Here is a 13,968-nt window from a genome sequence, read left to right as displayed (position 1 = left end):
GCAAAATGTCTCTACAAGCCTCAACAAGCTCGCAGACCTCTGAGCACTTGACTAATCATTATGAGCACCGAGGAAGGTGCCGAGGAGAGTCAACTCACAGCGCCGTCGTTTCAGGTCTGACTGCTGAGCTTTAGCATCATTTCTAGCCTGCGTCTCACTGCACGGACACACGTGATTACAGCTGTACGTTCACCTTCATCTTAATCAGAATCTTCACAACACATACGGGAATCAGAGATCAAGACCAAGAATCTAAAGGCCCCATAATGTGAATATGTTGGACAAAACAAATCACCCCTCGCCGAGTGTTACTCAGAGATGAACTTCATACTGAAAAGAAGCTAATGAACCATACACCTGCTTCATCTGACTGAATCAGACCAGCCCAGTCTCACGCCAAAGCTTGTAATAGACCCACTGACCCTCTAGAGGGCCACACACACGGCCATCACACAGGAGACCCGGGTCCGTGAAACCAGCGTGGATTGTTTGAGAAAGCAGTTATTTTAAGCCAAACCATGTTTTCCTAAACCAAACTGTGCCCGTCACCTCGAAAAGTTCTCATCAAGCTTTATTTTGGCAGTCTAGCTAGCTGTTTCAAATTTATTATCGCTAAGTTGACTGCAATTTCACACCGAGGTGACACAGACACGGTGGACCGGCGAGGACCGGCTGGTGTCTGCACCTAAATTTAACCGAGTGTGTTCAACAACAGCCAAACCCAAAGAAATCTGTCAGTTTATTGAAGTTAATGTTCATTTCATTTGGTCACCTTGACCCCTTTTTGCTCTCACTTCATTTGAATCTCAGGAAACACCAGATGATCCGTCAGAGAGGGAGGAAGGAAGTCAGCGAACATGAACGTCCATGAACGTTGACGGTTGTCTAACAATGAAGAGGACATCTCGTTGCTTAACGACGTCCCCAGACTACGTCTTTTCTTACTGTTTTGATTGAGAGACTCGTAGCGGCAGAATCGACTTGCTGTGCATTTAATGAAACCAAACCTGTGTTATCGAGGATGAAGCGGTGGACTGTGCAGTGACACACCTGCACTCTGCTGATTGCTGCTGCCTGTCTGATCCTCCTGAAGATTTATGGCGCTGCAGGCTCATGTTGTCTGCAAGCTTGTAGGTTTGTAAATCATCTTTTGGCATCTGCAAAGGGCTTCAAATGACTGCAGCGTCACTTCCTGCGCACTGGTAAGTGGTTTGAGTCAGCATAATATTTACACCAGCAACATGACCCTGTGTGGTCAGAAACAAGCCAACTGCTTACGAGCAGCAACAGAAACTGACAGCTGAGATCTCAGTTAAGCTCTGAGACAGATACGACTTCTTAACGCCCCTGCAGCTCCGAGTGGACAAACTGCTTCCTCTGTTATGTCTGCACGGCTCCAGATGAGAGTTCAAGGTCGCGTGTTGAAACTGTAGCACGGCTCGGATGAATTGTCTCCGCCTTGGCTGAGCTTAAAGGGACTGTGACAGACAGAGGTGGAGACGGTGCTCTGAGTTCACAGAGAGGCCATGTGGTTGCTTCATCGCATTTGTGCTGCGGGACGAGCAGCATGGGAAACTGGAGACGACCTGCATGTTGCTGCCTGATGCATCAAAAATGTGCTCAAACTGTAAAACAATCCTGCTAAAAGAGCAGCATCTGCATTATTCATTAGGAACGTTACATCAATATGATGTCATATAGGAGATTATAGTACACCAAAGCATTAAATAAGGTCACTTTAAACTCTATGACAATGAGGTTCATGAAGAAACTCTAAACTAAAAACTACAAGACAAAGTTTAAGTAGAAAAAGTGACAAATAAGATGCTTGCTTTAGTGAATGCACTTTTTTCTCACTTATTTATTATTGGCTCATTTCCTCTTTTTTGGGGGGGACAAGAAACAGGAAACTGGCCCCGGGGCCCTGGAACTCCAGGGGCCCTTGAAGTAGCAGGATTGCTGTGTGCAGACTGGTTTGTGTTAATTTAATTAAAAAGGATGGGTTCAAGATCCTCATTATTTCAGCTCTGTACTGCATGTCCCTAAATCACATTACTGCACATGCAAAGTACTACACGGGTAGTGTGACGGCAAAGAAAAACTGCAGCCATTGCTCAAAGAGTGAGATGAACGTGGGGTCAAGAGCGCCCAGCGCCTCACTTTTGCCCTCTAGCATGTTAATGTGGCCATGGAGGCTGCTGCCCTGTAGTTAAGGCCTCTATGCTGCATACGGTCATACAGAGATATAATAACATGATATCATAGGAAATATGTCGACAGGTGATACAATAAAGAAAAAAAAACCCAACTAGATTCTCCAAACATCTCGGACGGATAAGAAGATATTTCTTAATTTGGTGTTTTGATGATGATGATGATGATGATGATGATGGTGGTGGTGGTGGTGGAGACCACCCTCTAAGAAGTCTCTATAAAACCTGCCACAGGTGTTCAAACTGAGATCTGCAGAGTGTGAAGGCCAAAACACGTGTTTCACCCTGTTTCTCAGCATCCAGAGGTCCCTCCTGTCCTGTATGGAAGCACCTGCGTTTCTTCTTCACCAGAAGACAGAGGAACACCTTCGGGGCCTTTTCATCTGATGGCTGTAGCTGCTTTTCAGATTAAGATTTTACATTCATCATCAAAAAATATTCCGAAGCTCCGAACCGGCTTCAGGTAGATCAGTGATTCATTCATCCTGTGAAACAATCAGAAACCTGGAAGCAAAGTCACACGTTTCATTTGTCTTTATTTGAACAGAGACACCTTCAAGGTGCACAAAACCTGCTGGCTTTTCTCTCATGAACGCACGAGTTTTTCTCGCTGGACTGAAGTTTAATTCTGGTATTTTCTTTCTCTTTACGCTTTGAAGAGTTTATCTTCCAGCAGCGTGACGCGCCTCCTCTTCACCTTCGTGCTTTCTGGAGGAAACGTCGTGTCACCTCTGACTTCAGAGGAGCTGCCGGGCTGTGATTGGAGGAGAGAGGCGTGTTCACGCAGGAATGCAGCGCTCAGGTGGGGAGAGAGACGCCGACTCACCGACTCAGCGGCACCGCGCTCACAGTGCGCAGCGCGGCGGACTGGAGCTCTGCAGCCGGGGCCTCTCTGTGCTCTTCACCGGGCTGTTCTGCCGCTTTGTGCGCACATTGGACCTGTCTGGACTGAGAGAAGGGTCGAAACGAGAAGAGCCAACTGCTGGATCTACCTTGACACAGGCGTGTTTTATCCGCGCAGGACTGGGCGCAAGTGAAATCACCTGCCAGGAGGCGACAGTTAGACTGTGACACAGCTCAGGCACAGAATTTACTGCTTTCTCTCTGGAATAATGTGCAGCTGTGTGAATCACAGCTAGTGGTTTTTAAGGTAAAGAAGACACAGGAAAGAGGAGGCTTCACTGTTTTCTCCAGCAGAAGATGCGTCTTTTCGCACTTTGCGCGTCCCGAAAGACAAAAGTGATGCGACGTGTTTTGGGAACTGAGTAACAAACAGCTGTTTGGATGGACGAGCTCTGCAGCTGAAAGTGGAGAACCAAAAGTTCCTTCAAAGTTTCCTTTAAAAAAGAAGAAGAGGAGGAAGGAGAGAGGACAGAGGAGGATATGGATGGTGTCGCCCCCGAAGTCCAGCCTGCAGCTGGGATGCGCTGTGCATCTGAGCCGCGACGTTTCACGCCATGATACGAGCACAAAGCTGCACCTGACAACGAATGTAACACACCTGAAGCTAAATCCACAAGGATCTACTATGTCCTCACTACGGACGAGGTAAGACCGTACCGTGAATGGGTCTCTGGTGCAGGTCTCTGGCTGCCTGCTGAAGGCTCGCATGAGAACTGAATTAAGGTGATTTATAAGAAGTGCTCAGCCTTGATGCATTCCAGAGACAGGTAGAGTTTTTCTTCTCTCCTGGTTGACGCTGTTTGTGCTCTGATTGAGTCGCATTTCAGGGGGAAATACGTGGCTGCCTTAAATATTTACCTTGAGTCATTTTGCTTGCAAGGGGCTGCAAAGCCTTGAACACTTCTTGCAGTACAGTGAAGGATGGGAGGTGATAAATTCCAGGGACAGTTGAGTTTTTCCCCCGGTTGCTGTTTGTTTTTTGCTTCACTTCATCACAAGAACTGTAGAAAAAAGCTTTCTGGGCAGCTTTTGGTGCATATTTGCAACATTTTGTCTTTGCATGGAAGAAGCTTGACTTTGGTTCAGATAATCCTGCAGTGCCTCTGCAGTGTGTGTGTGTGTTTGCTGGGGGGTCAGAAGTCCCATCCAGCCTGCTGAAGGCTGCTTCTCTCCAGGGGCTGGGGTAATCCTCGTACCACACAGTATCTGTGATATTGCAGCTCCCGGCTCTACATTCCACCCATCCTGCTACACTACCTTTATCTCCTAAATGTCACCGGCTATAAATACCCTGCTCATATTGTATCTAATCCCATCCCTGAAACGGAGAGCACAAACACAGGGGGCTGCAGAGGGTCCAAGTCTTTGCACATCAGGTCTTCTCCTAAAGTCCTAAACTTAAATAAACACCGGCCACGTCTTTCCCTCAGGTCCTCTGGATATTTCGCGGCAACAATGCATGCTAACATTTCTGCACTTTGCACCTAAGATGTTAAGGTGTTGTTTTGCCCTTTATGGGCTGCATTAGATGGAACGTGTCAGCAGAAATGTGCAGGCTGTCTGTCAGGTGGACCACTGTCAGCCTGCTGGTCTGCAGACAGGCAACGATGAGGGAGAAAGATTTAGCTCAGGGCACATTTTCGATGTCTCTGATAACTCTGCAGGAATGTTTGTTTGAGAAGGAGCCATCGGCCCCTCGAACAGATTTAATCTACTTACCACGGAACACTGAGCATATAGCTTCAAAACGAGGACTCTAATTTGGTCTTACATGCAATGATGTCACTTTCTTCTGTGGGGAGGAATTTCAGCCCCTTTCTTCCCTTCTGTGGCCGTCGAGCACTGAGCAATGAGTTAGGACATCTTTGTGCTGAAAAGTTCATTTTTTACAGATGTGTGATGTCATGCACAGATGCACACAAAGTTATAGAGCAGTTTAGTTTATGAATGGTGGCGCATTTATTGAAGGTGGCTCAAGGTGAGAGGACATTCACCTCAAGTACACAAAGTTACAGATGGGCAGGAGTCTCACTCGCTGTGGTTAAAAACATTTATTGTTGCTTTTAGAAAGAGAAAACTGCTCCACAGGTCCAGAATTCATCCAAAACTGACCCAGAGTCTGAAAGTGAACAAATTTAAACTGCTGTTTGATGAGTGTCTCAGGTTTAAACCAACTGAAAGCTTTAGCTTCTACTTGCTGTTGGTGGTGCATGTCGCAAAATTCAAAGCTCTTTGATTTTTACTGAAAATGCACCTCAAGAGTCATTTTTAACGTCCCCTTAAGGAACCACCATAAGGTTTTAATGTCCACTGGTTTCTTGACTTGTTAAAGAAAACTATTCTAGTTGCTGCTAATCTTTTCTCCTGATGGTTCAACTGGGACAGTTTCATGTCTGTTCAAGCCTCGAGATGCTCCAAGTCACTTCCAGTGATTAATCACAGATTCCTCAATAACACCACACACACGTGCTAACACAAACCCACAGGGGCGCAGATGTTAAAGCAAAGGTTGCACCCCAGTTGCTGAATTTATTCATTTTTGGAGAGCACAGAAGGCCGTTAATAGGAGGAAACAGCAGCAGGGATTGGAATCGAAAGCGCTCTCATTTCCTCAATAAGCCATTTTCCACAGAAGACATTCTGACATGTCGCAATAGGAAAAGTACAGGATTAAATAATGACATGAATGACGGCCGATTTATTCAGCTGCTTCAGTTTCAGGGCTCTGTTGCTCGTGCTGGCTTACTGTCACGCTGTCATGGCACAGAGCCGTGGTTACTGTAATTAGTACCACCTGCACTTTTCCTGCTTTGACAAATCAAAACATCTGTCGTGAAAAGGCCGAGTGTTGCTTTGGCTGCATGCTGTAATTGTTCTTTTAAAGGTACAAATGTCAGAGTATACATCCAGGAACGAGGCCTCTACCTTTGTCTGAGAGTCTACATCCTGGAGAAGATTTATTAACAAAACCACGTAAACTCCGACGATACGAAACCTCTCAAACAGACGGTGAGCACATGTTTAGGATGAGAAGCGCAGTTGGATCAGAAGAATCCTCCTCATGTCACGTCCCACTACAACATCCTGCTCATCTAAACACTGTTTCTGATTTGCTATGAACCAGGTCCTGACCTTGATCCTGCTTTGTGTCGGAGAAACCGATGAAGCCTGATGGACGCAGTCTCAAGGTTCAGTCAGATAAGAGTTTACTGCTCCGTGTTTGTGTCTGTGCATGAACCTGATGAAAAGCCTGGCCTACTGTTTGAAAGGTTTGCTTCCAAGCAGGATTAGAGTTGTGGTTTTACACAGTTACTGCGTCTCCACGTCTGTCAGCAGGACGTTTTAAAACCTTGTGAAAGAATTTCCATGAATTTTGATGGATGCGTCGGCTTTGCGCCAAAGAACAATTGATTTGGTTTTGGTGGTGATCCAGATCTGGGATTTCTGCCAGTGGACCATTAGTGTTTTTAAACTGTAATTATGAAACTGATGGAGACAAAAACTTCAGAAACTCCCAATCCTGCGGGTACATTCGCGGCATCAAGACACCTTGTATTAAGAGTTATGCGTAAAGTGTATATGGGTAAAGTTAGGTGAGGAGATTGTTGACTCGTGCCTGGTAGACGACGTGATCACCTTCTCTGCTCTTCAGCATTTAAAAGTTTGGGGCTTTTGCCTGTTGTTCGTCATGTTTGTTTTTTTATCACTTGGGTGCATCTCTGCATGTTTCTCATGCTATTAGACCATGACTGTGATGACCTGAGAGGCTCTGCCTCAGTCAAAGTGGCTGTGAAAAGATAATCTCATAATCCCTGAGGTATGACGGCGTACCAAGTTTGTTCTCCCTGTCGTGGAAGGAGCGAGTTAAGTGCAGCGAAGCGAAGGGAAGGAACCGTAGTTGAGCAAGAGGCTGAGTCTAGACATTTTGGCAACAACAAAACCAACAACGCTTTACCAACGGCTGTCTTTCGTTTAGTCATTTGCCACAATCCTATATAGATGTTTTGTCCACACAAACAATAGTATTTCATTTCTTTTTGCTAAAATGTTTTACTACGTCTTCAAGTGAAGCAGCTGCGGAGGCACAAAGAGCCTCCACTTGAGCTCAAAGAGGCTCGTTTGGTTAATGCGCGCTGCCCGAGGCCACTCAGTGTTTGATTGTTGCCGCCTCATTCATAGTCAGTCCAGATCCAGAGGTCAGCGCTGACCACGGAGCCTTCATACTGAACATCTGCTCAAGGTTCTGTCAATTCATTCAGCAGCGTGCTCCATATAACCGCAGACCCTCCACCAGGCTCGCCCAAACGCTGGGTGGGTCACAGCTAAATCTCTGGGTGGGTCAAAGGTTAAGACCGGCCCCTGGTCGGAAGATGTATTGCTTTTCTAAACTTGGTGGGTGTGCAGACAATTGTAAAAAGGACGCCTGTAGGTCACCATAGAGAAACACTTAGACCCGGATCCCACACAAAGAAAGTGGAGCAGCAGAGGTCTTCAGTCAGGTGTCTGTCACACCTTCCCGGAGGTCAAAGAACACATTCTCACCTGCAGCGACTCCAACCAGAGTGCAATAACGGCTTCATTTTAATTGAACGATAACAGCATGGAGCTGTTGTTTATTTGTGCAGGGTGGGAACGTGAGAGCTGCACGTCTGTCAGGGAGTGTTTCAGCAAAGGTTTGCGAGTTCAGTCGTTCCAGAGGGGAGAGTTCAGCCTCTTGTGCCTCCGCTGGTGAGGCTGGATGGAGGTCCTGTTGCCCGGCCATGTGGAGACAGGGTCGCTCTTTGTTCTAGTGTCACTCGCTTTGGAGGCGATGAGTTTCTGAATCATAATTACAAAGTGTTTATCCCTGTCAAAGCTGCGCAGGCCTTTAAATCACGTTTTGTTTATTCCAAATGTTCATCAAAACACACAGTGATAGAAATTCATTGGATACATGTCCAAGTTATTTGCATCACACGAGTGCAGGCCAATGTTAAAAACATGCTTTAGATGTTTTGGACCTGCACCATCACTTCTTTTCTTTATGGATTAATGTCATGTATGTTTTTAAATGGAGGGACAGATTGGAGGAACAGTCTATGAAAATATTAAAATAGTGAAAAGTGCCCATCAGCAGTCGCCAGCTGGTTTCATCATCAGGTCCACTGATAGTTGGATCAAATGATTCGTTAGCACTCAGTCTTTCTGTTTCACACGTTCAGATAAAACCTCGTCGTCTGGATGATTTCAGTCTGAATATTATTTGTTTATTATAAGAGCGGTGCAGTGCTGTTTGTGTCGGGGGGGCTGGCCTCCTCTTGCTCGGTCATGACTAACGCCAGTCAAAATAAACAACTAGTCTCGTATTGATTAAAGCCATTTCCCTCTCCCTGTCCCGGAGCTATTCACTAATGTGCTGCTATAGCCTTAATGAGAGCAGGAGGAGGCGGACTGACCCCTGCTCACCTCTGTAAGGGCCCCTGTAGGGAGGGGGGGGCCAGCCAGTCAGTGACCAGAGCTGCTGTCTTTTCATGTTCAAACGCTGACGCCAAGCATCAAGTGAAACTGGGAGAAATGGCTTCATCTTTGTGGATTACTTCAGTCAGTGATAATATAGCCCCTTACCACTGATGCTGAAAGCACAAAAACCACGTATGTGTCATCACATGTGTGTCATCAGCTTTTAAATCTGCTCACTGATGAATTGTAGGAAAAATGCACTCAGATATTTAAAATCGTCTGTTCACGACAATGTGAAGTCGATCTGAAGCTGAGGTCAAACTCGCACACACAATGGCCCTTCAGTCATGCAGCTCGGACGCTGGAAGTGAAATAAAGTCTGTGTGGAAATGAGACGACCTCTCGATCATGATTTATGAGCCTGTTGCCTCTTTCGGTCAGCGCGACCTTCCTCGTTCCTCTGATATGAATTCCCCCATGTAAGGCCAGGACGGGAGCTGAAGGGAAGGGCTGCTCAGCCGAGTGTGAGGGAGATGTGTATCGTTTAATTGGACAGGGCAACTACTGACCTGGGACCGAGCCAGGAGCCAACTCCAAAAGCTTTGGACCAGCTCTGTGTTTATTGCCCAGGGAGAGATAAAAGAGGCGAAACAGGGCGAGAGAGATAAATGACAGACAGACTGGAAGCTGAGGGAGGATGGAGCGAGACGTGGGAGAGGAGGCCAGGCCAGAGGAAACAGAGAAGATTAAGCTGTTGTAATTTTCCAGAGCTGTTCCTCGGTGTGTGCTAATGAAAATGACGTCCCGTCACAAAACAGACCCGTGAAGGTATGACACACTGTCAGCAAAGCAGTGCCAGGAAGCAAACCAAGAGAGGGGCTTTCCAAGAATCAGCGGCACTTCTCAGAAGAGAGCACTTGTCCTTTGATGAGTCAGAGGGAGGAAAAGATGGAGAATCCATGTCTCGCAGTCGCCTCGAGGTAAAGACACAACAGAAGGCTCAGTGGAGGTCTTACCTGGTCGCACCTCTGAGGTGGCTCACCATGCTGCTACTACACTTACCTCTTATTGTTTTTGACTCAGTTGGCTGGGAAATGAAGCCTTTGTGGTCGGCCGAGGTTCACATGAGGTTCATTCTGCCATCGGAGCTTGTTCCAGGGATGTCCCAAACCAATCGACAAGGTCAAGGTCCAATGAGGAATCAAGGCTGATGAATTCTTTGTTTGTTGAATGCACCGGTGGCCATAACGGCGCAAAGACACACCAACATAAAAGAGGGCATCTGTTCACCCCTCAACACTGACCTGCTGGCGGTGTCGGTCATTACAAAGTCATCCTGTGGAGCTAAACAGATCCCTCAGAAATGTCAGTGGACATCCAAAGGTTTACAAAGATGCCAAATATGTCAGGCTGAATTTTAGAGAGATAAACTGGTGTGAAATAACAATGATTACATTTGGTTTCCTGTTAACATGTAAAGAATCTGAAAAATTTGAAGCACTTGGTCCAGTTTTCCACCATGAAGGGACTTTAGATAAAGAAGGGCCTGAGTGTCGTGCTTCGTTGCTGTGGGTTTCCTGCTTTGGGTGAGTTTTCCAAAGGGGGGACTGAATTCAGTCAGACATGTTAAGAAAGCCAGCGAAGCAAACGTGGAAGCTAATCAGAGAGCGTTTGCAGTACGTAACAAACTACCATCGTTTGAACAGGTTACAAATATTTAAACCAGCCCGTTCAAACAGAAGGACTTTTATTTTGAAATGAGTCCTTTGGCTCTTTGTGTTGCAACTATCCACACATCCATTACTAGGTTTGTACACAGTTCTTCGTAACCGCTAGCTCGTTTCATGTCAAACTGTGATTTGCTAGATCGAGTTGCACCATTGAAGCTATGTTCGTTTGGACTTTTGTAGCTCGTAAATAGGTTGTTTTGAAAAACGTAGCTTTGTTAATCAATGCTAAAATAATCTACAGGAAGTCCGTGTAGCATCCCAACCTGTAGCATAACGTCCAGAATTCAGTTTTAGGGGGAAAATGAAATTTTGTTGTCTTTTGCAAACGTAGCTACGAATTTGTTTTATTTGCATATGTGTGTTTTGTACTTATAAGTATTCATAAAGTTATCCTGCTATGCTAACCAAGCTGATTAGCCTATTTAGCCGTTAGCATGGTTTTGTAAAATGAAGCGTCATTATTAAGCAACATTTTATCAAGTGTTAGCTCAGCTGTGTCGAGCATATTTCACATCTCTTCTCTCTAAGTGCGTTATGTATTAGCAAGCTAGCATTACCTTTGTCAGCGATCACCTGGCTGCGTGTAAACTAGCTTGTTAGCATGCTTTTATGTAACGAAGGTCAACAGTTGGAGTTGGGGTTCGGACTCTGCCTCTCGGGCTGTGTGGGAGTTAATAAGACCCCGTTGGGGTGGGTGGGGGAACTGGGTAGGGGAAATTAATGATACTCGCTGGATGGGGGGGCATTCCTGACCTTGGCTCCTGCCTGCAGGGGATCACAGTACTGTGGCAGCTTATTTGTGGATATTATCAATGACCTAAAGACCTCTGCTGTTTGAAGTGTCAGTCGCGTCTTTTCTGTCTGTTTCCTGTCTTGCGCTTTCCTTCTCCTTCTCGAACACCTCTGCTCTGACAGCGTCCACATCCTCTCCTCTGTGTTTGTGCGTTCCTGTGTGTTTGATGTGTAAAACGGCGAGGGCGACGCGACCAGCCCACTGACTTGTTTCTCTCCCCGTCTCCAGGAAGCTGACTCTGTGCCAGGCCCTGACCTTCGTCCTGCTGCTGGTCGCCCCCGTCTGCCTGTCGTCCCCACAGAGCGTAAGTCCGACCGGCTCACATCAGCACAAGTCGCTGCACGGCCAACACCTCTCACGAAATTGACCCTGGATTGATGGTCAACCACAGCTCGCTCAGATGACGCAACCCTGCAGAGTGGACGTCTGTTAATCAGCCAATAAGCACGGCTGTAATGAGCTTCCATGGGACCGTCCAAAACTGAACCGAACAGCTGCAGCTAATCACTATTGTATATTATTAGACTTATTATAACAATATATTATTTATTACCAATAGAGTTTTTTGATCAATTAATTAATTATTTGGTATATGGGAAAAGGTGAGTCCAAAAGGTGTTTGGTTAATTAGTGCACACGACAAACCATGAAAACGAAACACTCAACTAAAAGAGGCTTTAAAGCTCCATGAAGCTGCAAAATTAGGTGTAATATTCAGTGTGTTCATCGCTGAGGACAGACTTTCACATTACACGCCGTCATTTAGATTTATTGAAAAACATTTAATTAATCGATGGAGCCTTAAAGGAGATCTTTATTGAATATATCTGAATTCTTATGACAGAGCTCTTGTAAGTGTACGTACATGGACTTTGAAGGAGTTCAGTTGTGCACGATAAGTCAGTCTGTAGCCATGATGTCAACCTTTGTGTTGCGTTGTGCAAATATACAAAGCTGTTAGCTGGATGACAGTGTTTCAACAAGTGCACCATGCTGAATTTACACGCAGGGCCTGCAGTCCTAATCCTTACATTTGACAGAGTTAAATATTGTGATTAAGGTAGTTTGCTCAGAGAAAAACCCTGTTCTCAGGTTCCAAAGAGGAAAATCCAGCTCATTTAGATAATAAACCAATCATAGCCCTTTGAGCAGCATCAGATGTGAGCAGGTCTGCTGGTTGCTGAGGTCTGGGAGCGTGCTGATTGGGTTATTTTTGCAGCATGTTTGTGTCTTTATGATATTTCGTCATGGAAATGCTAATGTTCCTGTAGGCTGGGATGCTTTCGGTCTTTTCATGCTGTGATTGCTGCTGCGCCACCTTTTCTGCCGCGGCGTCCGTCTTTCCTCGCTGATTGTCTTGTTGTCAGGCAGACGTCCCCAAACCTTCCCCCGGGCCCATCTGGAATAACCAGACGACGATAGAGATTGGCTGCCCATAGCCTGCTCTGTCACATCGCATCAAACACAGGAATGTGTTGTGAATGGAGGGTCCACGCACTTAACATCAGTTTTATTTAAAGTTTAAATAACATTTGGCCTGTTAAAGAGGAAAACAAGACAAATAGACCAAAATATGGGGGGCAAAGTGAATACAGAGTTAGTACCTTTTCTTTGATTTCATGGGCTCATTTTGTTTAAGCTTTAGTCTGTGTGATTAATAGCGGATGGAGCGACCGTCGCTCACCTGTTGGTCTGTAGAATACTGTTTTGTGGAACCAGAAGTGACCATATTTGGATGAGAGGGTGGAGCTGAGGAGGATATGCTTTGCCACGCCTCTATCCTGATTGGATTAAACTGAGAACCAGAGGACACAAGGTAGCCACGTCCTAATCTATACCCTGCTTTATTGTCTATTTAAGTACAAATGGCTGCATAATTAATGCTGTTTTGAAGAAGATTTGAATTGAAGCCAGTGATTGAGATCATAAACTCATTAGGAAACTGTTTATTGAAGTAATAAATCAAGTGAGAAGAACGCTAATTTTCTCATACGCTTACAAACAATCGGGATGTGGAGTCGCCCCCTGGTGTTTATATAGTCTCTGGTTAAATCCAGACATTTTGCTCAGCTGTCTCGCAGTCTGAGCAGTTTCATGGCTCGGTTGCCTTCATGGTTGCTGTCAGAAGATCTGTGAGCTTGTTTTATCATCGCTGGAGAAACATTTTACACGCTGTGGCCGAAGCTGCGGTCTGCAGAGTGCTGTGATATTAAACTTCACTGCAGAACAGACACCATATTGTCTGCATCTTGCAGACATCTGCGCCGCCATAGTTTTCTTTTTCCTTCTTGTTTTCTGTTCGTAGAAGCTCAAAGTGACGATGCCTCCCTCTCTGTTTTACACCATTGTTGTTGATGCAGCCATCTTGTTTTCAGATTATTGAAACATGACCGAGGTTTTTCCACGCTTTCGTTCAGTGTGAGCTCCAAGTCGAGGCCAGTCAGTTGGTCCATTATCCCTCGGTTTTTGCCATCATTTCATCCACATCATTTCATTAAGTTCGGTTCACACAGTTTTTAGATGTCCCGCTAACGAACAAACACACGAGAAACCAAATGAACAATGAGGACGTAGTAAAAGGAGGACACATATATGATGTGGAAAAGTTATTAGATTCAAGATTCAAGATTCAAGAGTCTTTATTGTCATTGAACATGTCAATGAAATTTTCATTGCAACCCCCATGTTAGGAACAGATAGTAAGAAAGATAAGAAGATTAGAAAGAATACAATGAAGATAACTACAATAAAATTAAATAAACATGCAGTAAAAATATTTGTAAAAGCAATTAAAAATATAACAGAATGAAAATATACTAAGGCAATAAAAGATACGAAACAAAAACAATAGAATATGGAAGTGAAATGTGCAAAAGAATAAAATATACAA

At 45.2% G+C, this 13,968-nt stretch overlaps 1 protein-coding gene across 2 annotated transcripts in view; it reads left to right on the top strand.

Annotated features, from left to right (window-relative positions):
- The first annotated feature begins 2,998 nt into the window (after window positions 1-2,998).
- Window positions 2,999-13,968, top strand: part of adamtsl5 (ADAMTS like 5) — a 31,033-nt gene continuing 20,063 nt past the window's right edge. Inside the window, exons 1-2 of one of the 2 annotated variants that reach the window (XM_041966679.1) lie at window positions 2,999-3,761; window positions 11,307-11,382. In XM_041966679.1, coding sequence (XP_041822613.1) covers window positions 3,601-3,761; window positions 11,307-11,382 — 237 coding nt within the window. In that variant the 5' untranslated portion in view covers window positions 2,999-3,600. Of the gene's footprint in view, window positions 3,762-9,425; window positions 9,536-11,306; window positions 11,383-13,968 lie in introns of those variants that run through there. The other variant, XM_041966722.1, reaches the window with a different exon arrangement.

This window comes from Chelmon rostratus, chromosome 1 (assembly GCF_017976325.1).
Source record: "Chelmon rostratus isolate fCheRos1 chromosome 1, fCheRos1.pri, whole genome shotgun sequence".
NCBI lineage: Eukaryota > Metazoa > Chordata > Actinopteri > Chaetodontiformes > Chaetodontidae > Chelmon > Chelmon rostratus.
Note: the sequence above shows the minus strand (reverse complement) of the source record. Positions and strands in the feature narration are given on the sequence as shown.